The following is a 27,438-nucleotide window of genomic DNA, read 5'->3' as shown; positions in this document are numbered from 1 at the left end:
GCCTCCGGTCTGCACGGAGCCGCAGGAACTCTGGCAGTGGACCAGGAGCTGCGGCCTGGAGGCTCCCGGCCCCAGTGGAGCCTGGGAGCCTGGCCTCGCCTAGACCCAGCCCCCCCGCCCCCGCCGCCAGGGGCCGAGGCTTGCGATTCCCAGGCCGAGTCCTGGGCACTGAGGAGCCCAGCGCTGCCCCGGAACGTGGCGACCCCCTCCCCCCACTGCAGGCACCAGGCCGCCTTGGGAACTCCCGCCGGCCCCCCCCCCCCCCGCTTTCCCCAGGCCCCTCGGGGGCCCTGGGCCCCCCATAGCTTCATCTGCACTGGCTTCTTGGAGCTGCTCCTAGCGTATTCCACAAGCCTGTTCCAACCTGGCCACTCCCGGTCCCCACCACGGTCCCACCCACCCCAGCAAGGCCGGAGCCTGCCCCCCACGTCCCAACCCTGGGATTTCCTGCTGCCCAGTTCCTGGAGCAGACCTCGTGCCCACCCATCACCCGATTCACCACCTTACAGACGAGGCCCGTAGAGTCCTGGGCACGGGGGGGGGGGGCACCACCGTACAGACGAGGCCCCGTAGAGTCCCGGGCACGGGGGTGTGTGTGTGTGTGCGCGCGCGCCTGCTGTGCCCCAGCCCCCACAGCCCCGCCCCCACCACACGGGGCGCTCCCTCCCCGGGAGCAGCCCAGGGCCTTGGCGTGTCCTGTGTGGAGGAGGGAAGAACCCACCCTTGGGGGCCACGGTCTGAGTGGGGCGGGGCAGGGGGTCGCAGCGGAGCCCCGGGGCTTTTCCTGGAAGGAACGGGGTGGGGGGGGGGGGTGAGGACGGCCACAGCCACTCAGAGCGCGGTCACAAACAGCCAGGGCCGGGCTCTCCAACAAGCCTGGCCCCCAGCACCCCAGAGTCACTTGTTTCGTTTCTGCTCCTTTATAAATGACTGAAAAAGGCGAGCGAGAGGCTAACAGCGGTCTAAAGGCGAGGCCGAGGCCGTGGGTCCCTGGGCCCAGAGGCACTGCTCAGACTTGGCCCAGGCTGGGCGGGCGCCCCCCTCCCCCACCCAGCACCCGCCTGTCACCCCACCTCCTCCCCAGTGCAGAGGCCAGGGTCCAGGACGGCGCGGGCCTGCGTGTGCTGCTTCTGTGCAGGTGAGCCGGGGCCCTGCGGCACGGGGCTTGGCCGCGGTGCGTGTCGGGCCGGGTGGCAAGGGGTCACGTGGGGGTGGCGTCCTCGCTGAGAACCAGTGGGGGCAGGGAGGACTCCTGGAGGGGCCGGCTGCAGCCCAGCTCACACTTGGCGCCACTCGCGGGGGGCTGCCTCGGCTGCTGGCCACCGGGACACGGGCAGACCAGGCTGAACCCGCGGCCCAGAGTGAGGCGCGGCCGAGGGGGACGGCAGGGCGGGCGGCGCGGGGTGGGCACGGCGGCCTCAGAAGGCGAAGCAGCGCTCCTTGGCGTGGCCCACGCGCTCCAGGTTGGGCAGGCAGGCGAACTGGATCATGGGCGGCGGCCCGCACATCAGCACCAGCGGCTCCTCCTCGGGGGGCGGCAGGTGGTCCCGGATCATCTCCTCGTTCACGAAGCCCTGGCTGTAGTCCCAGGCTGCCAGGCAGAGATCGGGTGAGGCACTGCCCGACGCTCTCCCCAGACCACGACCCTGCAGCCGGAGGCCACACACACGCCCTTCCCGTGCCCAGCCCCTCGGTGTGGCCTCTCACGTGGCCCTCAGGGCAGTGGTTCCTGAGCCCATTTAACAGGTGTGTACACTGAGGCCAAGACTCCACCATGGAGCTGCTGCAGGTCACAGAGGGCCCGAGCCCGGCCCAGCCCCAGCTGGCCGGGGCGACGGCACATCCCACTGCGGGCCCACTGACTCCGCCCACACCCAGGGCTGCAGTATATGCGAGATGAATAGTGACCTGGAGACGCGTGCCCCAGCACACAGCCCGCGAGCCCGGAAAGGCAGGGCCGGGACCCAGGCCAGGTCCAGGAGCCTCGCCGTGGCCCTGCCCCCTGCCGGACCCGCCCGCCTCCCTCCCACACACACAGTGCCGCTGTCTCCAGGCGGGCCACCTCCTCAGGCTACAGTGTCCCAAGGCTGGAAGGGCTATGGGTTCACCAAGGACCCTCAGGGACCGGCCGGCTAGGAGACCCCCAGCCAGCGAGCGTTGGGTCAGCAGGACTGGAACGCAGGAGGAAGGGGGCCCGGCGGCAGCAGAGCGAGGAAGGGCAGGCGGAGACCCACCCGGCTCCCCTGCGCCTCGGTTCCACGTGTGCACCTGTAGTCCGGGCCCCGCCCACCCCAGGGTGCCTCGCGGCCACCAGCTGAGCCAGGGAACCCAGGCTTAGGTTTGCCAGCCCTCCCTGGAGGTCCCTCGTGCTCGGGGTCTGAGGACACATGCTGGCCTCTCCAGGGACCCCTGCACCCGGGAACAGGCAGACCAGCTGCACGCCGCCTCCTCCGTGCCTCCTGGCCAGGGAGCCCCCGGCCACCTCCCGACCGCACAAGGACCCCAGCCCTGCCAGCGGGAGATGACGGCCAAGCAGACCCTGCGGCATGGCTCCGGCCAGGAGCCGCGGTGGTCAGAGGCAGCAGGGGTTCTGGGGGGGAGGGCAAAGGCAGGGAAGAGGGCTACAGATGGGCCGGGGCCAGGGGCTGCTGGGGCAGTGCCGCCCCTGAGGCTGCTCCCAGGGAGGCCCAGTGCTCCCCCAGCTGGCTGAGGGCGGGGCTGGCTCTCCCTCCAGTCCTGAACGCCAGGCTTTCCTGAATTCTCTCTTCGTAACCTGAAAGAGCCCTCGGCACCGACAGACACTGCCACGGGAGCCCCAGGTGCGGAGGGCGCTGGCCCAGGCCACAGCACCTTGCCTGATGGATGACACACACCGCACCACGCCGACCCCACGAGGCCCCAGCCAGCCTCGGGATGATGGAGAGAACTAGGCTGGGCCGTGGGTCCTCTCCATCTCACAGAAACGGTGAGCTAAGTGGCTGACCACATGTCCCCCCCCCCTTTTTTTTTTTGACAGGCAGAGTGGACAGTGAGAGAGAGAGACAGAGAGAAAGGTCTTCCTTTGCCGTTGGTTCACCCTCCAATGGCCGCTGTGGCTGGCGCTCCACGCTGATCTGAAACCAGGAGCCAGGTGCTTCTCCTGGTCTCCCATGCAGTGCAGGGCCCAAGCACTTTGGCCATCCTCCACTGCACTCCCGGGCCACAACAGAGAGCTGGCCTGGAAGAGGGGCAACCAGGACAGGATCGGTGCCCCGACCGGGACTAGAACCAGGTGTGCCGGCGCTGCAGGCGGAGGATTAGCCTAGCAAGCCACGGCGCCAGCCACGTTTCCCTTTTCACCCTGGCTGCTGGGAAGCTCAGAGTGATAGGGCCTGTCCACGGCAAGTGTGCTTCACAGTCCACATTTGGTAGACACCATTCTTCACTCACACAGGGGGTCTCTGTAAGCCCCCTAGATCCCTGTGGGAACACGGAGAGGGATGTGGACAGACAGCTACAGCTGGGCAACGGAGCGGAAAGTTCTGTTAAAAACTGCACGGGAGGGCCGGTGTGGCGGCCACCTGCAGGGCCAGCATCCTGGACAGCGCTGGTTCGAGTCCCGGCTGCTCCACTTCCCATCCAGCTCCCTGCTAACGCCCTAGGGACAGCAGCAGAGGATGGCTTGGGCCCTGAACCCACATGGGAGACCCGGCGAGAACTCCCGGCTCACCACTGGATGGAGTCGATCTCTCTCTCGGCCTCTCCTCCTCTGGAACTCTTCCAAGTGATAAGAGCAAACCCCGCGTGGGATGAGCCCGCCGGCCCACGCGCTGCCTCGGCTGCCGCGGACTTTGTCTCACACGCAGGCTGAGGTGGCTCTGCGGTGTCCACCAGCTCCCGGCCGCCCCCATTCCCACACTGACCCCCTACTGTTTCCTTTTTCAGCATCTACTCCAGCCTGCACCTGACGCTACAGCGACACCTCAGCCAGTCCCGAATCCCGGTCAAGGAGGGGCAAGAAACACACAGGAAGACGCTAGGAGCCCGCTTACCCCGCTCTTTTCTCTTGCCGGGGTGGGCTGCGTTACCAAAGGCCACCAGCAGGGGTCACCATCCCCGCCTTGCAGGACAACAGGGAGGGGCTGCTCCCTGGGCAGGGATCAGGGACACAATCGCCTGCTCCCTGGCCAGGAGCCTCCCCTGGGTGACCTACAGAACCCCAAGAGAGACGCTGAGCCATCTCCCATGCCCCTCTTAAGTTTCACGTACCTGACAGGCAGAGAGTGCTCCCACCTAACCAGCTGGCTCACCTCGAAAGGCCTGCAATGGCCCAGGGACCAAAGCCAGGAGCCAGGACCACAGTCTGAGTCCCGCGTGGACGGCAGGCGCCCAGCTCCGTGAGCCATCACCTGCTGCTTCCCAGGGTGCACCACGGCAGGCAGCTGGGGCTGGGACGGGGCGCAGGTGCTACAACGTGGGTGCCCCCACCCCCCCGCTGTACCCCGGGGTACAGACAAACGTTCCTTCCCTGGGGGCATCTGGCCCGCCGTGAGATGCTACTCGGGACGCCCGTGTCCAGTCGCAGTGCCCGGGCTGGAGTCCCGGGCCTGCTCCCACGTCCAGCTTCCCCCGGACGCACCCCACGGCAGGCACTGGTGACGCCTCCAGGACTCCAGGAGCTGGGTTCCTGCCCCCCACGTGGGTCACAGCCCCCGCTGGGTGGGCACCTGGAGTGTGAACCAGCGCATGGAAGCTCTCTGCCTGTATCTCTCTGCTTTCAAATAAACAAATACATTACATAAATAACTTTTAGATGGCATTTCCTTACTAGAAGAAATACAGCAGCTTTGACCCCTGGAGCCAGAGTCGCCGTGGGGCCTCCACTCCTGCCTCACTACAGAACCCAGCTCCCCTCTGTGCCCTGCCCCCCACCAGAACTAGTGGGGTAGATGGGGCTGGGCCAGCCAGAGGCCTTGGGCCACAGCGCTCGGGTCCACGAATCCAGCAGGCCCAGGCTCCCAGCCTGGAAGGCCCAGAGCCAGCTTGGTCAGCCCAGGATGGCGCCGCCCTCAAGGACAGGCCCGGCTGACCCAGGTCCCAGAGCCAGCCGCTCAGTCGTTTGGGGGTTGAGGGCTGCAGGAGCAGAGGGGGTGTGGCAGAGCGTCCTGGGCAGCCGGGACGAGTCCAGGGCACCCCCGGGCAGAGCGGGCTCCAAGCACGGCAGGACACGGGGCCCACGTGGTGCCCAGCCTCCAGTGCTTAGACATTTCCCCTGCGGCGCAGCTCCCTGGCCTCCCCGACAGCCGCTGCCTCGGCTCAGGGGACACCACGCCCCGTACCTCGATCCTGGGTGCTCCCACGGAAGCCTGCACAGCCGCCGTCTCCCGGCACCCACGCCACAGGGGCAGGGTCTCACCTCGGGGCGCGAGCCTGCCAGGGCCCAGGGGCCGCCCTCCTGCACCACCTCCACAACCCACCATGCAATGCTGGCCGCACCGCCTCCCCGAGCACGGAGCACGGGGCACCCAGGGTGCAGCCCCTCCTCGGGTCCGATGGCCGCAGGCAAAGCGCCTGGCCGTGCCCCAGCTGGGGCGGAGGGGGGTCCTGGCCCCAGCGCCCTCCAGCTGTGTACCTCAGGGCACTGACTTCCCCAGGAAGCCCCCACCCCGTTCCCCTCCGGGCGCCCAGGTCACGCCACCTCCCTGTCACCTGGCGTGAGGCCCCCACGCCTGCTCTCACCTTCAGGGGCTTTGTCCACCGTGTACCAGAGCTTGAAGCGGGCAGAGTGCTGGTTCCTCAGCTCCTCCAGCTCGGGCCGCAGCAGGATGTCCTTCTCGGTCTGCGGGGACGGGGATGGGCGGTCAGGAGGCTCAGGTGCCCCCAGCCGGGGCTGCTGGGGGAGACAGGCCTGCACCCCGCCACGAGGACTGGGAAGGGGTGGGAGAGGGCGGCCAGCACAAGGGCTTGGGCCTCTGCCACCCACGGGGAGACCCTGATGCCAGATTCCCTCTGCCTAATGGAATGCAATTTTTTTTTATAAAGATTTATTTTTGGGGGCCGGCGCTGTGGCGCAGTGGGTTAACGCCCTGGCCTGAAGCACCGGCATCCCATATGAGCACCAGTTCTAGTCCCAGCTGCTCCACTTCCGATCCAGCTCTCTGCTGTGGCCTAGGAATGCAGCAGAAGATGGCCCAGATCCTTGGGCCCCTGCACCCACGTGGGAGACCCAGAAGAAGCTCCTGGCTCCTGGCTTCGGGTCAGCACAGCTCGCTCGCTCGCTCTCTGCCTCTCCTCTCTCTGTGTAACTCTTTCGAATAAATAAATAAATCTTTAAAAAATTTGTTTACTTGAAGGTCAGAGTTAGAGAAAAGGGGAGCAACAGAGAGAGAGATCCACCTGCTGGTTCACTCTCCAAATGGTCGCAACGGCCAGGGCGGGGCCAGGGCTAGCCAGGAGCCGGGAGCTTCCTCCCGGTCTCCCCGCCCCGCAGGAGCAGGTCTCCCTTGGGGCTCCCGAGCCAGCTTTCTCATCTTCTTGTGACCAGGCAGGGCCTGCTGCCTTTGAAGCCCTGCGGCTCAGGCTCCCACTCCTTGGCCCCGTCGAGGCGTCCTTGGCCGTGCGCTCTGTCTTTGGTTTTGCGTCATTTTCTCCTGTGAACTCCCGCTAGGAATTCCAGCGTCACTTCAGCAAGAACGGACACGCGGACACTGCCGGGTCCCCGGGCCGAGGACAAGCTGCTCTGCAGGCCACTCTCTTGTCCTTCTCAGAGCCTGGCAGGCGGCGGGGGCCCACCCAGCGCCTCGCCCGGCCCGGCCAGAAAGCCCCCGCAGCTCTCGGGAGGCCGGTGCTGTGGCGCGGCAGGTTAAGCCACCCGGCCAGCTCCCTGCCAGTGCGCCTGGGAAGGCAGTGTGTGGTGGGCCCCTGCACCCGTGTGGGAGACCCGATGGAGCGCCGGGCTCCTGGCGTCCGCCTGCCCAGTGCCAGTCGTTTTGGCCTTTCAGTGTGTGAAGCAGCAGGTGGATGGCCGGTCCCTCTCCCCGTCTCTCCCTCTCTCTGTCACGCTGCCTTCCTCTTCAAACGGGCCACGGTGGGTCTCGGCCTCAGCGCTCAGCTCCGAGCCATGAAGTGGCGGCCGCTGGCTCCCCCGTGACGCTGGAGGAAGTGGGGGGGCTGCAACCCCCAGGACAGGGGCCCTGTCTCAGAGCCGGTGCAGCGGTCACTGAGGAAGGCTGGGGGCAGTGGCCGGAGGCAGCAGCTCCCAGCGTGACCAGGGACCCTCCAGGGCGCCCGCGAGGCAGAGCAGCCGTCTGCATTTTCCACTCTGGCTCCCCTAGAATTTCTGGCTCTTTCTCCCCGCGCCAGGGCCTGGTCAAGGCCAGCCTGGGTGGCCCTGGGGAAGCCCCTGCGGCTGTGCGGGGGTCCAAGGCCTCACTGCGCTCAGCTCTACCACAGGTGGTCGGTACAAAGCTTAGGCCAAGGACAAGCGGAACTGAACCCCACCTGGGGGGGGGCATCCCCTGTACCACACGCATAGCCAACCAGCTCCTTCCAGGAGAGGAGTGGAGCCCAGGGAGGGGCAGTGATTTGCCCAAGGCCACAGAGCAGGCCAGGGCAGGCAGGCAGAGGGCCAGGAATCTCGTAGGGCTAGAATCCCGCCCCAGCGTCCTGCGGCCCAGGGCTCTCAGCACTGCACGTGCAACTCGGGCCCCTCCAGCTGCAGGCCAAGCCCGGGCCCGTGTCTTCCCAGGCACGGTGGCTTCCAAGCTCTGCCCCTGGCGAAGGGAGCCCTCGGGACTGGAGGAAGCGGCCAGGGAGACGAGCTCTGGATGGGGGTGCTCGGGCACGCCAAGTTCTGGGTTCCGAGCCCTGTCCCCGCCTGGCTGCAGGGAACACTTACGGCACCCCAGCACCTCCAGGGGACACCCACTGACCTGGTTGGCAAAGAGCAGGTGGCACACGGTGTGGTCATCGGGGTCCTTCATGATGGCGCGGATCACCTGCAGCATCGGGGTGATGCCTGGAAAACAGCCAGGGGCCCCTGTGCGCTGAGCACCTGCTGAGTGTGTGCAGGTGGGCACCAGGGGCCCGGGGGCAGAGGTGCCGGGCCCGCTGAGCCTAGGCCCCTGGCCCCGAGCGCTACACCCCCCTCATGACCTCTGCCTCTCCCACTCCCAGCCCTGGCCTCAAGCTCCGTCCACAACACCTCCATGAGAGGCTCTAGGGCCCACCTACCGGTCCCTCCTGCGATCATGCCGACGGACTTCACCGTCCTGACGACGGGGCTGGACTTCTTGTCGGGACGGATGGCGAACTTGCCTGGGGGAGGAGAAGGGTGAGGCCTGGGTCCGACAGGTGGGAGGACCAGCTCCCACTGGATGTAGGGGCAGCTGCTGGACAGACCCCGCCAGCCAGGGAGACAGGGTGGAGGGGACGCTAGGGCCCAGAGAGGACCTGACACGGGCCCCACTGCGCATGGGCACTCCCGCCCGGGCCTTGCTTGTTTGTCCGCAGACGCTGGGCAAGCCAGGGCTGGTCCCAGCCGGACACAGAGCCCGCATGGGACAACGCCCCCCTGTGCAGGGGCAGCTGAAGCTCTGGAGAGACAGAGCACGCTCACTCCCACCCCCACTCTGCAGCTCCCCGGGCGATGGGGACCCCGTCACCTTTGCCCTGGTAGACCAGCAGCCCGTTGGGGCCCCTGAACTCAATGGTGTCTCCGATCTGCATGTTTTCCAGGTACTGGGACATCTTCCCTCCAGCGGGAAACTTGGGATGCGTGTCCTTGAAGTAAACCTGTAAGACACAGCCACACTCAGCCCTCAGTGCCGGGCTCCCGGCTGCAGGGGAGGGAATGGCGCCTGTGGCCTTCCCTCGGGGTGCCTCCATTCCCCGACCAAAACTTCCCGCACCCCCAGGAGTCTGCTCCACCCGGCACAAGGGAGCCCTGAGACCGGGCTGTGGGAGCCCGGGGGTAAACCTCCACCTGCCACACCGGCCCCCACGTCAGAGCGCTGGTTCAAGTCCAGGTGCTCTGCCTCCAATCTAACTCCCTGCTAAAACGCCTGGGAAGGCAGCAGTTGAGGGCCTGAATGTTTGGGGCCCTGCCACCCGCACGGGAGACCTGGATGGAATTCTGGGTTCCTGGCTTTGGCCTGGCCCAGCCCGGGCTGTTACAGGCATCTGGGGAATGAACCAGGAGATGCAAGATTTCTCTCTCTGTAACTCTTTCAAATAAATAAATAAATCTTTTTTAAAAACTAAATAAATTTAAAAATTTTTAAAAACAAAACCAGAAAAAGCGACCGGGCAGCGGGGGACGTGGGCCCCATCTGAGGCCTCCCTGTGGCGCCCCAGCCCCACTGAGCCCTGCACGGCTCACCTTGACCACAAGGTCCACGAAGCCCTTGTCATCGTCGCTGGAGACAGGCGTGTAGGGCCGGATGACCAGGCTACCATCGATTCGAGCCGACAGGTAGATGTGCTGGCCTGGGGGGGGGGGGGGCAAGCATCGCTCTGGGCCAGGGGCTACCTTGCAGGTGACAGCTCCGGCAGCCACCCCACAGCCCCGCCCCATGCCCCGCCTCTCCTTCCCCATGGGGATTCCCTTCCCACCCCATCCCAGCCACCGGTGTCCACACCCCGCCCCTGCACCCTCTCCCCAGGCCCAGGACAGCTACCACCTCCTCCCTGAAGCCTTCCTGCAGGGGCCCCCAGCAGGGGTGGGCGGGACTTACCGATGGGGAGGCCCAGGATGTGCTGGGGCGAGGGCAGTGCGAAGCGGAAGCGCCGGGTGTCGTGGTTGATCACCTGCAGGGAGGCCGGAGCTGCTGGATGGTACCCCCAGTGGCACCCCCCGCACGGAGGCCACCGTCCCTGCCCAGTGATGCAGATCCCATAGACGTCCACGCTGGGTCAGGCCTGCGGAAAATCCCAGGCGCGGGAGGGAGCAATCCCCCGGCCATCAGCTGGGGTGGCAGGAGGAACCCAGGGACTAGCCAGGCAACGGAGAGGCCGCACGTGCCCGGGCCGGGCCAGGACGGATGGGGGCCCCAGGAGCCACTGTACTTACAAGGCCAAGGCTGGGCAGTGACGGGGCAGCCCCCGGTGCCCAGGAAGTACTGAGCCCAAAGCCAAGCCTCCACCCTGCATGGGGTGGGCACCTGGACAAAGTCCAGACTAAAGCCAGAGTAGACCTTCAGCCAAGGCCAGGAACTACCACGCAGTGAGAGCTAGCCCGAGCTGACACCAAACCCCAGTGCCGTGCCTGCCAACCAGGGCTCCAGGAGGCCCCTTGGGGTCGCCCATGCACTCAGAGTGGCTAGGAGCAAGGCAGATGGCAGCTGAGCCCATTGTGCCACGTGCAGTGGTGGCAACCAAAGGCCACGGCCACGTTGGCAAGAAACCTCTCAACTCAGCCCAGGAAGAGCTCCCCAACCCCCAGAAGTACCCAGCGCAGGGCGGGGGTCCCAGGACAGATCCTATGGCTGCAGCGTGTGGCGCGAGGCCAACGCCCAGCGCCACCCAAGGAAGCAGGCTTGTGTAGCCGGTTGGCTGCTGTGCCCCAGAAGCCTTTGCGCTCAGGGAAGAGGGGGTCCCACAGGTCAAGGGCCACACCTACAAGCTGGCCTACTTTTGGAGAAGGAACGAAAATGTGGGCGACACCAATAAGGACCACACAGGGCAGCCTCGGGCAGTGCAGCCTACGGGGCACGGCAGAAAGAACCAAGCCCACAGCTGGGCACAGATGTAGGACGTCTGTCACGCGTCCAGCCGAAGGGCACCTCCCTGTGATGGAATGCTAGACAGTCGGCAAAAACACGAAGCAGCCTTGGGTTAAACATGCATTGTGGCCGGTGCCACGGCTCAATAGGCTAATCCTCCGCCTTGCAGCGCCGGCACACCGGGTTCTAGTCCTGGTTGGGGCGCCGGATTCTGTCCCGGTTGCCCCTCTTCCAGGCCAGCTCTCTGCTGTGGCCAGGGAGTGCAGTGGAGGATGGCCCAAGTGCTTGGGCCCTGCACCCCATGGGAGACCAGGAGAAGCACCTGGCTCCTGGCTTCAGATCGCCACAGTGCACCGACTGCAGCGGCCATTGGAGGGTGAACCAACGGCAAAGGAAGACCTTTCTGTCTGTCTCTCTCACTGTCCACTCTGCCTGTCAAAAAAAAAATGCATCGTGTGGCTAAATTAAAAAAAAATCAAATTAGCAAAAATAAAAAAGGAAAAAGAAAGGACCAAAATACACACACAGCTGCCCATCCACCCAGGGCGTGTGCACGAGACGCTCAGATTCTCGGACAGACGCTCAGACAGACACTCAGATAGACGCTCGGACAGACACTCAGACAGACTCTCGGACAGACGCTCGGACAGACGCTCGGACAGACGCTCGGACAGACTCTCGGACAGACGCTCAGACACTCAGACAGACGCTCGGACAGACTCTTGGACAGATGCTCGGACACTCAGATAGACGCTCGGACAGACACTCAGACAGACGCTCGGACAGACAGACAGACGCTCAGACAGACGCTCGGACAGACTCTCGGACAGACTCTTGGACAGACTCTCGGACAGACGCTCAGACAGACACTCGGACAGACACTCAGATAGACGCTCAGACACTCAGACAGACGCTCGGACAGACGCTCGGACAGACTCTTGGACAGACGCTCAGACACTCAGACAGACTCTCAGACAGACACTCAGACAGACACTCAGACAGACTCTCGGACAGACACTCAGACAGACGCTCGGACAGACACTCAGACAGACGCTCGGACAGACACTCAGACACTCAGACAGACGCTCGGACAGACTCTTGGACAGATGCTCGGACACTCAGATAGACGCTCGGACAGACACTCAGACAGACGCTCGGACAGACACTCAGACAGACGCTCGGACAGACGCTCAGATAGACGCTCGGACAGACACTCAGACTCTCAGACAGACGCTCGGACAGACACTCAGATAGATGCTCGGACACTCAGATAGACGCTCGGACAGATGCTCAGACACTCAGATAGATGCTCGGACAGACGCTCAGACACTCAGACAGACTCTCGGACAGACGCTCAGACACTCAGACAGACGCTCGGACAGACTCTTGGACAGATGCTCAGACAGACGCTCGGACAGACACTCAGATAGACGCTCGGACAGACACTCAGACAGACACTCAGACAGACTCTCGGACAGACGCTCAGACACTCAGACAGACACTCAGATAGACGCTCGGACAGACGCTCGGACAGACTCTCGGACAGACGCTCAGACACTCAGACAGACGCTCGGACAGACGCTCAGACAGACGCTCGGACAGACGCTCAGACACTCAGACAGACGCTCAGACAGACTCTCGGACAGACGCTCAGACACTCAGACAGACGCTCGGACAGACTCTTGGACAGATGCTCAGACAGACGCTCGGACAGACACTCAGATAGACGCTCGGACAGACACTCAGACACTCAGACAGACACTCAGACAGACGCTCGGACAGACGCTCGGACAGACACTCAGATAGACGCTCGGACACTCAGACAGACTCTCGGACAGACACTCAGACAGACTCTCGGACAGACACTCAGACAGACTCTCGGACAGACGCTCAGACAGACTTTCGGACAGACGCTTGGACAGACACTCAGACTCTTGGACAGACACTCAGACACTCAGACAGACGCTCAGACAGACGCTCGGACAGACACTCAGATAGACGCTCGGACACTCAGACAGACACTCAGATAGACTCTTGGACAGACGCTCGGACAGACACTCAGATAGACGCTCGGACAGACGCTCGGACAGACGCTCAGACTCTCGGACAGACACTCAGACAGACTCTCGGACAGACGCTCAGACAGACGCTCGGACAGACGCTCGGACAGGCTGCGCTGGGCACTCACTACCCCAGGACCTGGGAGGTGGCACTGCCAAGCACGCTGCACTTCAGGGGTTAAAACAAGAGAAACGGGGCCGGGGCTGCGGCACAGCAGGTTAATGCCCTGGCCTGAAGCACCGCCATCCCATATGGGCACTGGTTCGAGCCCCGGCTGCTACACTTCCGATCCAGCTCTCTACTATGACCTGGGAAAGCAGCAGAAGATGGCCCAAGTCCTTGGGCCCCTGCACCTGTGTGGGAGGAAGCTCCTGGCTCCTGGCTTCGGATCAGGGCAGCTCTGGCCATTGCAGCCATCTGGGGAGAGAACCAGCAGATGGAAGATCTCTCTCTCTCTCTGCCTCTCCTTTCTCCGTGTAACTCTTTCAAATAAATAAATAAATCTTAAAAAAAAAAAAAAAAAAACACAAGAGAAACAAATGCTGAAACAAGGTTTTCAGGCCTCCTGCGTAGCAGGTTAAGCCACTCCCGAGTGGGGGCGCCTGGGATGAGGGCGCCTGGGGCAGGGGCGCCAGGGGCGGGGGCCTCACCCTCCTATTCAGACCCAGCCTCCCACAAGTGCACCTGGAGGCAGCAGGTGATGGCCTCCACACCTGGGCCCCTGACGCCCCATGGGAGACCCGGGGGCAGTTCCTGGCACACGTGGGAGACGGGTGCACTCCTGGGCCCACGTGAGAGACGCGGGCGGAGTTCCTGGCCCACGTGGGAGACACGGGTGCACTCCTGGGCCCACATGAGAGACCTGGGTGCACTCCTGGGCCCACGTGAGAGACGCGGGCGGAGTTCCTGGGCCCACGTGAGAGACCCGGGCGGAGTTCCTGGGCCCACGTGGGAGACCCGGGTGCACTCCTGGGCCCACGTGGGTGACCCGGGGGGCAGTTCCTGGGCCCACGTGAGAGACCCGGGCGGAGTTCCTGGCCCACGTGGGTGACCCGGGCGGAGTTCCTGGGTCTTGGTTGCAGTCTGGTTGCAGCCGTTGGAGGAGTGAACTAGCTGATGGATGTCTTTCTCTTCTCTCTCTCTATTTGTACGTGGGTGACAGGGAAGCAGGAAGCTGGACTAGGGAGCCGGACACGGGACGTGGGCATCCTTAGTGGTGTCCTTACTGCCCCGAGTACATGCCACTTCTCTTGGGTTCCGACTCATCCGTGAACCCCAGGACAACTCCTCACACGTGCCCCACCAGTCATGGGGAGCCACGGGCCCTGCCGCCGCCGAGACCAGAAATGCGCGGGACACGGGCCGGGGTGAGGCCAGGCCCCGGGGCAGATGACTTTCTCTGCTCCGTGACTCAGTGCTCCCTGCCACACCCTGCCGGAGGGAGCCGGGGTGGCCAGGAATAGAATAGGGGGCGGGCTTCGTGCAGGGAGAGCACCCAAGTGAGGGCGCAGCAAGGGAGCCCGGGGCCAGCTCTGACTCAGGGGCTCTGACTCAGGGCTGGAGCCTGGGAAAACAAACTGCCAAGTGTGAGGAAACACGCTGCGAGAGCAGGGCGCACACACAGAGGCAGAGGCCGGGAGAGCAGGGAGCACTCACAGGCAGAGACGGGGAGGACAGGGTGCACACACAGGCAGAGGCCGGGAGAGCAGGGCGCACACACAGAGGCAGAGGCCGGCCGGGAGGACAGGGCGCACACACAGGCAGAGGCCGGGAGGGCAGGGCGCACACACACAGGCAGAGGCCGGGAGGGCAGGGCGCACATACAGGCAGAGACCAGGAGGGCAGGGCGCACACACCACAGGCAGAGGCCGGCCGGGAGGGCAGGGCGCACACACAGAGGCAGAGGCCAGGAGAGCAGGGTGCACACACACACAGAGGCCGGGGGAACAGGGCGCACACACACAGAGGCAGAGGCCGGGGGAACAGGGTGCACACAGACAGGCAGAGGCCGGGAGAGCAGGGCGCACACACAGAGGCAGAGGCCAGGAGAGCATGGTGCACACACACACAGAGGCCGGGGGAACAGGGCGCACACACACAGAGGCAGAGGCCGGGGGAACAGGGTGCACACAGACAGGCAGAGGCCAGGGGAACAGGGCGCACACACAGAGGCAGAGGCCGGGGGAACAGGGTGCACACAGACAGGCAGAGGCCGGGGGAACAGGGTGCACACACACAGGCAGAGGCTGGCCAGCCCGAGCAGAGAAGCCCCTGGCCTCAAGGCCCTGGGCACCCAGCCTCTCCCCACTTCCCCAAAAGGCCCGGGGGGTGCCGTCTACTCTGCCATCCCTGGGACAGGCAGTGAAGTTCAGCGAATGTTGTGTGGCCAGACAGCCCTGGGTCCGAGTGCCTTGGCCACACCCCGGTGGCCTTCGCAGGCGACTTCACCTCGCTCTCTTCATCTATAAAGGGGGCAGACGGGGCCTGCAGAGGGGCCGTGCCCCGAGCATGCAGTGGGTGCCCAGGGGCGGGGGGCCACCTACCTCCTTGTCCACGAGCCGCAGCGGGTACTTGATGTCCGGGCTCTCGAGGGTGATGGCCGGCGTGGAGCGCTGGAAGAGCTTCATGAGCAGGCTGTAGAGGAACCAGACTGGGGACAGCACCACTTGGCCCAGCTGCAAGGATGGGGTAGACCCGGCGGTCAGCTCCAGAGCCCTCCCCCAGGCACCTCCCGGCACAGCCCCCCCCCCCCATCCTCCTCCAAAGAACCTCAGCATCCCTTCCAGCGCCTGCCGGGAGGAGCCACAAAAGCCAGCCTCCTGCCACCTGCCGCTCTGATGCCCAGACCGTGAGAACACGTTCTTGGAAAAGCTCCCCTTCCCCGAGGAACAGGTGCGGGAACACAAAAGCAATGCCCTGGGCATGTCGCCCTTCCACTCGGCTGCTGGGAAGCCCAGGGTAAAACCAGTCCTGAGGACTCTGCCCCGGTGCCCCCCTCCTCTTCCTCCCAGAGTCCACTTCCCTGGTCCTACTAAGTGACGTCCAGTTCTAGAAGTTCTACTTAGACAAACAAATCAATAACAACCGCAGCTCAGGACAAATGGCTCTGCTCTGAACTCAGTCCCTTGGGGCTGCAGGGGGGAGGCTCCGCCCCCCACCCCACTCCATCCCCCTGCATCCCATGGGTCACACCAGTGAGGTGTGGGTGGACCGTGTCAGTTCTCCCGCATGAGGGCCACGGGGGTTCTGCACTTGGGTCTGGGGGGCATCAGGCGCTCTGCCCCTCACCGCCTGTGTGACCTGGGCAGGTCACTTCCTCTGGGACGGGAGCGCTAGCATTCCAAGCTCTGCCCACCAAGGCCAGCCTCGCCCAGGCACCAGCACCTGCGGCATGCCAACCTCAGGGGCTCCACCCGGCGACGGCCCTGTGAGCCCACTTCCCCCACGAGGGCAGCAGCTCACTCCCGGCACAGCTGGGAGGCCACCAGGCCGTGCCAGCCGCTCGCTGCCCACACCCTGTCCCCACAGCTCAGCCTCACACACACCCCAAGAGGTGGCCTGGGTGGTTTTAGACATGGAAAGCACGGGTCCCACGGCCAGAGCCCCTGCTCAGGGTCAGCGGAGAGGCCTGGGCTGCCCCTGCGGCTCCTCCCCAGGCTCAGTGTGTGCACGGGAGAGGGGCGGTGAGGACCGGGAAGGAACCAGGGCAGAGCTTGCCGGGGGCAGCCCCGCACCACAGCAGCCCTTGGCCAGTCCAGATTCTCTGGACCACACGGGGAGCTGGCAGCCAACGAGAAGGCCTCAAGGTGCCCCCATGCCCGGGGGTGTCGCAGGGGAGAGGCAGCAGCCACCGAGCACCTAACGCCCTGGAGGGCCCACAGCTGTCCCGGTGGTCATGTGACCGCGACCCCTACCCCCCAGGACACACGGAGGGACGTTCTCCAGGAACACTGGCCAGGACTCGTCCACCAGAGAACTGCCACGCTGGGGGTGGCGCTGTGACTCAGCAGCTTAACACTGCATCCCACCCGGGTGCTGGGTCCAGTCCCGGCTGCCCCACTTCCGATCCAGCTCCCTGTTAATGCGCCTGGGAAAGCAGCTGAGGATGGACCAAGCGCTTGGGCCCCTGCCATCCACGCGGGAGTCTCAGAGGAAGCTCCTGGTTTCAGCCTGGCCCAGCCTCAGCTGGCCATCAGGGGAGTAAGCCAGCAGATGGAAGCTCTTGGTCTGGAAGAAAGACAGAAAGACAGAAAGACAGAAAGACAGAAAGAAAGAAAGAAATGGCCAGCGCCGCAGCTCACTAGCCTAATCCTCTGCCTGCGGCGCCGGCACACCGGGTCCTAGTCCTGGTCGGGGCGCCGGATTCTGTCCTGGTTGCCCCTCTTTCCAGGCCAGCTCTCTGCTGTGGCCAGGGAGTGCAGTGGAGGCTGGCCCAGGTGCTTGGGCCCTGCACCCCATGGGAGACCAGGAGAAGCACCTGGCTCTTGGCTACAGATCAGCGTGATGCGCCGGCCGCAGCACGTTGGCCACGGCAGCCATTGGAGGGTGAACCAACGGCAAGGGAAGACCTTTCTCTCTGTCTCTCTCTCTCTCACTGTTCACTCTGCCAGCCAAAAAATAAAATAAAAAAATAAATAACAAAAACTAAATTTAAAAAAAAAAAGAAACATACACGGAGAGAAAGCAACACGTGCCCAGAACCCGTGTGCCTGCCTTATTTGGAAAAAGTATCATTTTTTTTTTTTTAAGATTTGTTTATTTATTGAAAGGCAGAGTTACAGAGAGAAAGAGGCAGAGGCAGAGAGAGGGAGACCTTCCATCCACTGGTTCACTCCCTGAAACAGCCGCAACGGCCACAGCTGGACCAGACTGAAGCCAGGAGCCAGGAGCTTCTTCCGGGTCTCCCACGCGGGTGCAGGGGCCCAAGCACCTGGGCCATCTTCTGCTGCTTCCCCAGGCCACAGCAGAGAGCTGGATCAGAAGTGGAGCAGCCGGGTCTCGAACCAGTGCCCAGATGGGATGCCGGTGGTGCAGGCAGCAGCCTAACCTACACCACAGCGCCAGCCCCAAGGAAAGAATGTCTTTGCTGACATCACTTTATGTGGATCCTGAGACGAGCGCACCCTGGATCAGCCACGTGGGTTCTAAATCCCTCAGAGAGGGGCGGCCACGGGCAGACAGGGGCAGAGGGGGCGACGCAGCCAGGGCCCCCCAGCTCCCAGGGAGGACGGCGCTGTGGGCACCGGTGTCAGCACAATGAAGGCACAGGCTGCTGCGTCCAGCTGCCAGGAAACCAACACAGAGGCCAAGGACCCAGGGCTGAGCATCCCCTGCGGCTGAGGTCAGATCACTGTCGGCACAGTGGCAGCCCCGCTCCCCCCACCCGACAACTATCCATGGCTCCACGAAAGGACGCCCTTGTTCTCGGGAGCGAGACGGTAGTTGGGGCGGGCAGACACACACACACGTCTAGAGAAATAACGCCAATGCTGGCCCCCGGGACGTACGGTGCAGGGCACCAAGAGCTCTTCATACATTGCCCCAGCCCCACTGCACCTCTGCTGTTATTCCAGCATTAGAAGGGGAGCCTCCGTACGGAGTTCAGAGCCGCTGAGCACAGCAGGTCACACGCACACTTGCTCTCGAGCCGGCCTGCTCACTGGCCCTCCCAGCGCCCCTCGCAGCACGTGACCATGTGTCCCCCTTACGGTGACCTACAGGCTCCCCTTTGCACCGTGGCTGCCAGGAAGCCAGAACCTTGCTTAGAGGCCTGTCGACTTCCTCTGTGGGGTCTCCCGTGGGCAGCACAGATCTCTCTCTATTGAGGACCAGGTGAGATGCCTCTCACCTCACAAGGCCCAACCCCAACACCCCTCCCCTTCCTGGAGGCCCTGCCAGGGCTCCCACCACTTGGGGAGGGTGCCCCAGGTGAGCCTCTAGGCCCAGTCTGGCCCCCGGCAGGGAGATGAGAAGGAGGGTCTGTAACCTGAGCAGTGGAGGCTTCTCCCGCCCCCTTCCTGGGGCCACAGCAACACAGCCGGCATCCCCCAGGGAAGGAGGGGCAGAGGCCCAGGCTCCCAAACCGGCCGGGCGGCTTCAGGTGGCCTGGCTGCGGTATAGGCCCCTATGGGGCCCAGGGCGAAATGCAGCTCTGCCAGGTGAGGCCTCGCCAGAGCCTAAGGAGGGTGCAGGTGCCTGGCCCACCGCCCGACCCGCCCGCACGGAGGTGTGCCTCCCACCCTGGGGCTCACTTCGGTCCTGGCTGGCCGCTGTGGACACTGGGGTCAGAGGCTGGGTTTGCGTCCCCGCTCAGGACCTCAGGCAGTCATTTTGGGCTGGCGAGGAGGGCAGCTGAGGCTGTGAAAGTGACCTTGCATGGGCACTGCTCCAAGGATGGGACGTGTGCTCCCCGGGGTCACCCCCCCAGGCGGTGGGTGCAGGAGACAGGCCCAGAGAGGGTGAGCCAGGCTCCCAGTGTCACCGAGGATCTGGTCAGCCCTGTTCTCGGACAGTTAAGTGACTTGGCAGCCATACAACCAATGGAGGCGGGGCTGGGGGGGCTGTCCAGTCCCAGGCCCCACCTTCCCGAGCTGTGTCCCAGGACAGGCCCCCTCTCTGTGCCTAGTCACAGCCCCTGCAGCCTGCCCCCTGCCCCAGATGCCCACAGGCGGCTCCCCCCTCCTCAAACACTCACCATGGCTCCCCACTGCCTGCCTTCAACCTCACCTCCCAGTCCTCTGCTCCCCGACACTGAGTCCATCTGGCTTCGGGCCCTGCAAACCCTCTACCTGAAATGGCTGTACGCATCCAACCAGCAAACTCCTACTCACCCTTCAGAGCCCAGCTAAATGTCAAATCCTCCTGAGGGCCCCTCACCCCTGGGAACTCCTGGGAGGGGAGGACGTAAAAGAAGCCATAAGCACGGGACCCGCTCAGGGAGAGGCTGCGTGAAGTCGCACTCAGGAAATCCGCACCGCTGGGGCCTTGGGAACAAACTCGGGACACCCAGAGGCAGCTGTGCTGGGTGCTGCCTGCAGCTTCTCGCGACACAGCTGTGTAAGTGCTGAGCCAAATTTAGTAACGCAGGACCTCCGCGGCCCCTTCCCCCACTTCCTCCCCGGGAGGGCCCTGGGTGGGGTCTGCACTCGGGTTTCCCACCTGGTGTCCCTCACCAGAACCAGCGCCTGGGAAAGACGCGAGAGCAGTGGTCCCTGGGCCTGGCCCCCGTCCGGTACAGCCCTTGAACCCCTGCCAGGCACCAGCCCCGGGGCTGGGAAGGGTGACGCCAGCTGCCCCCGGCCTGGAAGGCCCAGGGCCTGTGTGTCCTCGCTGCCCTATCCCAAGTACTCAGCACAGGGAGTGGCCAACGAGTGCTTGTGGAACGCATTAGTGAAGGACAACAAGGAGTCCCACTTCCCAGCCTCTCCCTGGCTCTTTGTCTGGAAGTTTCCAGAACCAGGGCGCGAGCCCAGACTCCACCCAGGCGATGGCAGGCACAGCCCATCCTGTTTGCCTTAGGAGCCCACTGCCCCCAGCCAGGCTCGGCCCTGCAGGAGCGCCTCCCAGCACTGCCCCCCACCTGCTAACCCCGCACAGGACACGCCTGCCTCTGGGCCCCAAAGAAGGATCCTGCCACCGGCGTCCGAGGTCTGCCCCAGCCGCAGGGCCACGAGCAAACCCGCGCTGCCCGTGAGCCCACGGCCGGGCAGGCGCCGTCACCACGCCCTCGTGAGGTGCACACCTGAGCTGGGGGCACCTCCTGGCCACGGAGGAACAGGTGGGCATTTCAGCCACAGAAACTCCCGCCTGGGGAAGCAGCTGCGGCCAGATCACCACTGTCCATCAGCCGGGCGGTCCACACACCTCGGTGGGCACTCCGGTGTCCGCTGCAGAGGACACGGGCCAGCAGACCCCCACCCTGAGGAGCGCGAGCCCGTAGGGGAGGCAGACAGCAGAGAAGAGGGGGCGCGCCAGCCAGGGGCAGTGCAGGTGCCAGGGCTTTGTCAACACCAAGCCCGAGCCCACCAGACTCAGGGGTGGGGGTGCGCTCTGTCCCCACGAACGTGAGAAGGGGGTGGGGGTGCGCTCTGTTCCCACCGACATGAAGTGAACCCGGGTCTGCTTCCCAGCCCCCACTCCGTCCACGGCACCAGCCCCACCCCACAGCAGTGGGTCAAGTAAACAGGAGGCAGATGGCTGAGGCCAGACCCTGCCCAGCTTCTCCCCGGCTGTGCCGCACACGCGCACACGCACACGCACACACACACACAGCTGCCTCCCAGTCCCCGACCTGACGCCCACAGCCTCGCTTTGCCTCTAACACAGCCGGGGGGAGACACACAGGTGCCACTGTCCTAAGACGCCCAACTCACCCACCATGGCCGAGAGTGCGCCTGGCCTTACCGCCCACCCACACCACACCCCGCCCAGCTGCTCAGCCCTGGAACTCTCCACTGGGAATAGGGCACCCGACGTGCCGGGGCCGGGTCTGGGGGAGGCAGAGAGCCCAGTCCTGCCCACATGCCAGCTCCCTCACCTCAGGCTTGCTCACCTGCTGGCCACCCGCCCACCGCTGTCCCTCCAGGGTCTGAGTGACCACTTCCCTCCTGCTCCCCACTCCAAGTGGCAGGAAGTGGGAGGGAGTGCAGGAAGCTCTGCAGCGGGGGGAGGGGGGGTCCCAGCTGGTCTTGGAACTATGTGGGGGGGCCCAGGAGGCGGGGCAGGTGGGTGCTCTCTCCACTCACCACAGGGGGGCTGGGCCCTGCTTCTCGGGGGCAGGGGTCCCACAGGGGACCGTGGGAACACCTCACGGACGTCACCTGTGGCACTGGTCTCTCAGGGCCGGCTGAGCACTCACAGCTGGGCTGGGAGGCAGGGGAGCCACTGTCTGGAATGGAGGCCAAACCCCAACGCTCTCCCCAAGTGACTGGCAGACTCCGGGCCTGGGCCCCCAAGTGTGGGCAGAGCCTCCACAGGGCCTGCAGAGCCCAGATAAGATCCCTGGTGCCCCAGGTCCCCGGCGAGCCCCCGTGCCAGGAGCCCCGCTCAGGGTGTGTCGTGGGCATTTGGCACCAAGCCAGGATTCCCCAGGGGATTTGGAAGGAAGCGGCAGTTCCTGCCCGGGTCTTTGATTGTCCTGTCTTTTTAAAGGTTTATTTATTTGAAAGTCAGAGGCACACGCACACACACACACATATACATATACACACACATCTTCCACCTGCTGGTTCACTCCCGATGGCCACAACAACCAGGGCTGAGCCCGGCCAGAGCCAGGAGCCAGGAGCTTCATCTGGGTCTCCCGCGGGGTGGCAGGAGCCCAAGCACCTGGGCCATCTTCCACTGCCTTCCCAGGGGCATCAGCAAGGAGCTGGATTGGAAGCAGAATAGCTGGGACTTTAAAAAGCCAGGGCTCGGGGCCGGCGCTGTGGCACAGTGGGTTAACACCTTGCCTGGAGCGCCGGCATCCCATACGGGCGCTGGGTTCTAGTCCTGGTTGCTCCTCTTCCAGTCCAGCTCTCTGCTGTGGCCCGGGAGGGCAGTGTAGGATGGCCCAAGTGCTTGGGCCCTGCACCCCATGGGAGACCAGGAAGAAGCTCCTGGCTCCTGGCTTCGGATCAGCGCAGCGCCGGCCATGGTGGCCATTTGCGGAGTGAACCAATGGAAGGAAGACCTTTCTGTCTCTCTCTTTCACTGTCTGTAACTCTACCTGTCAAATAAATTAAAAAAAAAAATCCAGGTTTCTGCCACTCACAGGGCACTGCCAGCAGGTTCAGCCAGGGGACAGGTGACAACGCAGCCAACAGCAGCCACAGGTGAGAAGCAGCACTGGGGGGGGGGACTGTAAACAGTGGAGGAGGAGGCGGATTCTGGGGAAGTGGCCCGCTGGGAAAGGCTGCCCTTTATCTGAACGCTCCCCAGAGTCCGGGCTCACCACATTTTAGGAACAAACGCCCTTTTGCTTGGCTCCCCAAGGAGAAGGCTCCTGGCACCTGGGTGGAGGGGGAGGGCACCAGGCCAGGTGGGGGCGGGGCACTGCCCTCTGCAGCCATCGCCTCAGGAGTCCATTTGAGGCACAGCCCTTACGCCACCCCCACCCCCTCCGCACAGCCTTTGTTTTTAAGAACTCAGAGGGAGCTGGCACCGTGGCGCAGTGGGTAGGGCAGCTGCCTGCGGTGCCAGCATCCCCTATGGGCACTGGATCAAGTCCAGGCTGCTCCACTTCCGATCCAGCTCTCTGCTGTGGCCTGGGAAAGCAGTGGAGGATGGGCCAAGTGTTTGGGCGCCTGCACCCACATGGGAGACCCAGGGGAGGCTCCTGGCTTCTGGCTTCAGATCGGCGCAGCTACGGCCGTTGTGGCCAATTGGGGAGCAAACCAGTGGATGGAAGTTCTCTCTCTCTCTCTCTCTCTCTGCCTCTCCTTCTCTCTCTGTGTAACTCTGACTTTCAAATAAGTAAATAAATCTTAAAGAAAGAGAGTGAGAAAGAGAGAGAGAAATCCGAGAGGAACTGGCCTGGGAAGGGCGTGAAGCCCTGGGCCAACCAGGGAGACGGCAGCCGGGGGTGGACTTTGGAGCCCAGGGCCCAGGGCCCAGGCTCCCTCGGAGCTGTGGGCCAGCGGCCATGTCTGAGCGGCATTTTTCATCCAACAGCACGGCTTCCCTGGGACAAGGGCATGGCCGGAGCCTAGCTGGCGCCTGACCCGTTACGGCCACGAGGGATCACGCAGCTGCTCAAAGGCAGACACAGACCCTCCGATCGGGGCGGGCGTTTGGCCTAGGGGTTAAGACACCTTCGTCCCACAACGGAGTCGAGGGTCCAGGCTCCAGCTCCTGACTAACGCAGACCCTGGGAGGCAGCGGCGCTGGCTCGCGTGACGGGGTCCCCTAGGCTCAGGTCCCCCTGGACTCAGCTCCCCGCTGGTGGTGTTGGCCACAGCTCAGCCCCAGACCCGGCGGCAGGCAGGCATGTGGAGTGGGAACTGGCAGACGAGAGCTCTGTCTTCTCTCTGCCTCTCAGACACTTAAAAAAAAGATTATTGATTGATTTGTTTGACAGGCAGAGCTACACACAGAGGCAGAGAGAGGTCTTCCGTCCGCTATTCACCCCCCAGATGGCCGCAATGGCCAGAGCTGCCCCGATCCGAAGCCAGGAGCCGGGAGCTTCTTCCGGGCCTCCCATGCGGATGCAGGGGCCCAAGCACTTGGGCCATCCTCCACTGCCCTCCTGGGCCACAGCAGAGAGCTGGATCAGAAGTGGAGCAGCTGGGACTCCAACCCACGCCCATATGGGATGCCGGCACCGCAGACAGGGGCTTAGCCCACTACACCAGAGCCCCGGCCCCTAAACACAGTGTAGGTAACAAACCTGGGATCCAGTGCCACACACATTCACAGAACGTACACTCTGACACGCGTGCTCCTAGTCACTCACACGGAAACACACACGTGCACACATGCATTCACACACACACACACCCCAGGTGACTCTAGAACGCTCCACGAGTGCGTGGATTCTGAGCCTGAGACCTCCATCACCTCGTCTCTCGGTGCCCTCTGGCAGGACCTTCTGCGTGTGCCCTCCGATGGCCATGGCACACCACACCTGCTCCGTCACGCCTACCTGCACACACACATGCACACCTGCTCTGTCACGCCCACCTGCACACACACGCACACCTGCTCCGTCACGCCTACCTGCACACACATGCACACCTGCTCTGTTACGCCCACACACACATGCACACACACCGCACACCTGCTCCGTCACACCCACACACGGCACACGCACACCTGTTCCGTCACGCCTACCTGCACACACACACACCTGCTCCGTCACACCCACCCGCACACACGCACACACACCGCACACCTGCTCCGTCACACCCACACACGGCACATGCACACCTGCTCCGTCACACCCACCAGCGCACACACACGGCACACACACACCCGCTCCGTCACACCCGCACACACACACACACCTGCTCTGTCACGCCCACACACACACCTGCTCCGTCACACCCGCACACACACACACACACACCTGCTCTGTCACACCCCCCCACACCTGCTCTGTCACACCCCCACACACACCTGCTCCGTCACACACACACATACACACCAGCTCCGTCACACCCGCACACACACACAGCACACACACACCTGCTCCGTCACCCCCCCACACACCTGCTCCGTCACACCCACCCACACACACACCTGCTCCGTCACACCCACACCCACACACACCCGCTCCGTCACACCCGCACACACACACACAGCACACGCACACCTGCTCCGTCACACCCGCACACACACACACACCTGCTCCGTCACACCCGCACACACACACAGCACACACACACACCTGCTCTGTCACGCCCACACACACACCTGCTCTGTCACACCCCCACACACACCCGCTCCGTCACCCCCCACACACACCCGCTCCGTCACACCCGCACACACACACACACACACCTGCTCCGTCACACCCGCACACACACACACCTGCTCCATCACCCCCACACACACACCTACTCCGTCACCCCCACACACACACCTGCTCCGTCACACCCGCACACACACACACCTGCTCTGTCACACCCCCCACACACCTGCTCTGTCACACCCCCCACACACCTGCTCCGTCACACCCGCACACACACACAGCACACAGCACACACACACCTGCTCCGTCACACCCGCACACACACACACACCCGGACACCCGCAGCCACGCGCCACGCTCCCCCTCACAGCCGGGCGGTGCCAGGGAGGCCCCGCGGCGCCGGAGCCACAGCCACAGCCCGGCCGCGCCCCGAGGCCGAGCCCGGAGCCGGCCACAGCCCTCCGGTGAGTCACCGCCCCTCCCGGTCGGGGCGCGGCCGGGGCAGGGGTCCCGCGCCCGGGGCCCGGCCCGGCGGTCGCGCAAGGCCGAGGGTCGGGGCCGCGCAGCCCCCGCGCCGCCCCGCGCCGCCCCGCACGCCTGGCCCTGCGCCGCCGGCGGCCCCGGCCCGCCTACCGTGCTGAGCTGGGCCCCCATGGTGCCGACGCGCCCGCTCCTCGCTCCTCGGCCGCCTCCGCCGCCACTGCCGGCCGCCGCCCCGGGCCACGCCCACGCCGCGTCACCTCGGAGGAGGGGCGGGGCCGGGGCGGGCCGGGGCGGGGCCGGGGCGGGGCGGCGCGCGGAGCGACGGGCGCGACCTCCGGCGCACGTGGCTGGCGGCGCGCGCTACGGCGGGGCTGCTTTGCGGCTGCGGAGTGGCCTGGGGCTGCGCGCGCCGCCTCCACGTGGAGCGGAAGCAAGATGGCGCCCTCTCTGCGGGCCCCGGAGCCGGACCCCGGGGTCCCGGCCCCAGGGCGCGGCGGACCCCAGCCCGCAGCCCCGAGCGAGCGCGGTGCCGGCCTCCCGAACGAGTGCTCCCTGCCGCCCCGGGCCCGCTCTGGCTCACGGCAGAGGGGCCAGGTCCAGAGGCCCCTCCACTCGGGCCGCCCCATAGGTGGAGTGGCCCCTGCGTCCTGGACCCGAGGACGCCCGCCGCCCTCCTGCAAGGTCCGGGCTGCCGCCGTGAGCTGTGGGTGCTCCGAGCGCGGGCAGAGGAGACACGGGTGAGTGGCGGAGCCCAGGGGTGGGCAGGCGGGCAGGCGGGAGCTCCGGGCCTGCTGTGGTGGGGCCCCGGGGAAGCAGGGTGGCGGCTGGGGGCAGCGGGCAGTCAGACCGGCACCTGCCGTGGGTGCGAGGGTCCGCCTAGTTCAGTGAGCACGCCCACAGCCCGGGCCGCCCTGGGACCGCACGTCCTCGGACGGCAGCAGGTGGCCCGAGCCCGCGTTCCCCTTTCTTTTCTCGCTCTGCACTGAAGATGACGAGCCTGGCTGTGGACGCGGCGTTGGCGTCCGGTTTCTCCCGGAGTTGGCAGGTGGCTGAGCCGGCTCTCTCCTGATCGGGTTCACAGGCTGTGGCCAGTTCCCACGCGTGCCTTTCCCTCAGAACACTCACTGCCTGGAGGCGGAAGACGGGAGCACCGGTTAGATGACGGGCGTCCACGCCGGTCCAGCCAAGAAGCCCGCAAGATCAGAACGGGGCGGAGCCTGCTGTCGTGCCCTGGGTGCAGGTTCTTATCTCAGAGTACCCGAGGAGACCCGTGAAGGTCACGGAAGGTCACTGAAGGGCAGAGGGCAGGTCCGTGCTCAGGAGGGGGAGGGGGTGGTGGACGGGATGAGGGCAGAGCCTTCTGTCAGGCGTCAGGTGCGTGGTGGGAGGCAGGGTGCCGACCCCAGGATTGCACACTCACGTGGGTACCCGCCCGCCGCCCCTGCCCTGCACAGAAGGGGGTGGGGCTGGGCGTGCACGCGGGGCTGTACCTACAGTCTGTGGTACTGTATACACTGGGCTGTACCGACAGTCTGTAGTACTGTGCACACAGGGCTGTACTGACAGTCTGTGGTACTGTATACACTGGGCTGTACCGACAGTCTGTGGTACCGCACACGCGGGGCTGTACCGACAGTCTGTAGTACTGTGCACACGGGGCTGTACTGACAGTCTAGTACCGTGCACGCGGGGCTGTACTGACAGTCTGTGGTACTGTATACACTGGGCTGTACCGACAGTCTGCGGTACTGTATACACTGGGCTGTATCTACAGTCTGTGGTACTGTATACACTGGGCTGTAC

At 64.7% G+C, this 27,438-nt stretch overlaps 1 protein-coding gene across 1 annotated transcript; it reads right to left on the bottom strand.

Moving 5' to 3' along the window:
- Positions 1-897: 897 nt before the first annotated feature.
- Positions 898-25,875, bottom strand: LOC133768293 (NADH-cytochrome b5 reductase 3). The gene is made up of 9 exons (XM_062202745.1): positions 25,786-25,875; positions 15,305-15,436; positions 9,714-9,786; positions 9,359-9,465; positions 8,643-8,772; positions 8,212-8,295; positions 7,911-7,996; positions 5,719-5,818; positions 898-1,591 (listed from the first exon to the last, which is right to left on the bottom strand). The coding sequence occupies exons 1-9, from the start codon at positions 25,804-25,806 to the stop codon at positions 1,419-1,421; spliced, it is 906 nt and encodes a 301-aa protein (XP_062058729.1). The 5' UTR covers positions 25,807-25,875; the 3' UTR covers positions 898-1,418.
- Positions 25,876-27,438: the final 1,563 nt, after the last annotated feature.

The sequence above is a fragment of the Lepus europaeus genome, chromosome 10, assembly GCF_033115175.1.
Source record: "Lepus europaeus isolate LE1 chromosome 10, mLepTim1.pri, whole genome shotgun sequence".
NCBI classification, from domain to species: domain Eukaryota; kingdom Metazoa; phylum Chordata; class Mammalia; order Lagomorpha; family Leporidae; genus Lepus; species Lepus europaeus.
The sequence above is the reverse complement of the archived record's forward strand: the minus strand, read 5'-3'. Positions and strand labels throughout refer to the sequence as shown.

Coding starts and splice junctions, on each gene's coding strand:
- LOC133768293 (XM_062202745.1), bottom strand. CDS start 25,806: ATGGGGGCCCAGCTCAGCACG. Junction 9,787..15,304: donor TGCGGCTCGTGGACAAGGAG/GTAGGTGGCCCC, acceptor GCCTCCCTGCAG/GTGATCAACCACGACACCCG. Junction 8,773..9,358: donor TCGTGGACCTTGTGGTCAAG/GTGAGCCGTGCA, acceptor TGTGTCTTACAG/GTTTACTTCAAGGACACGCA.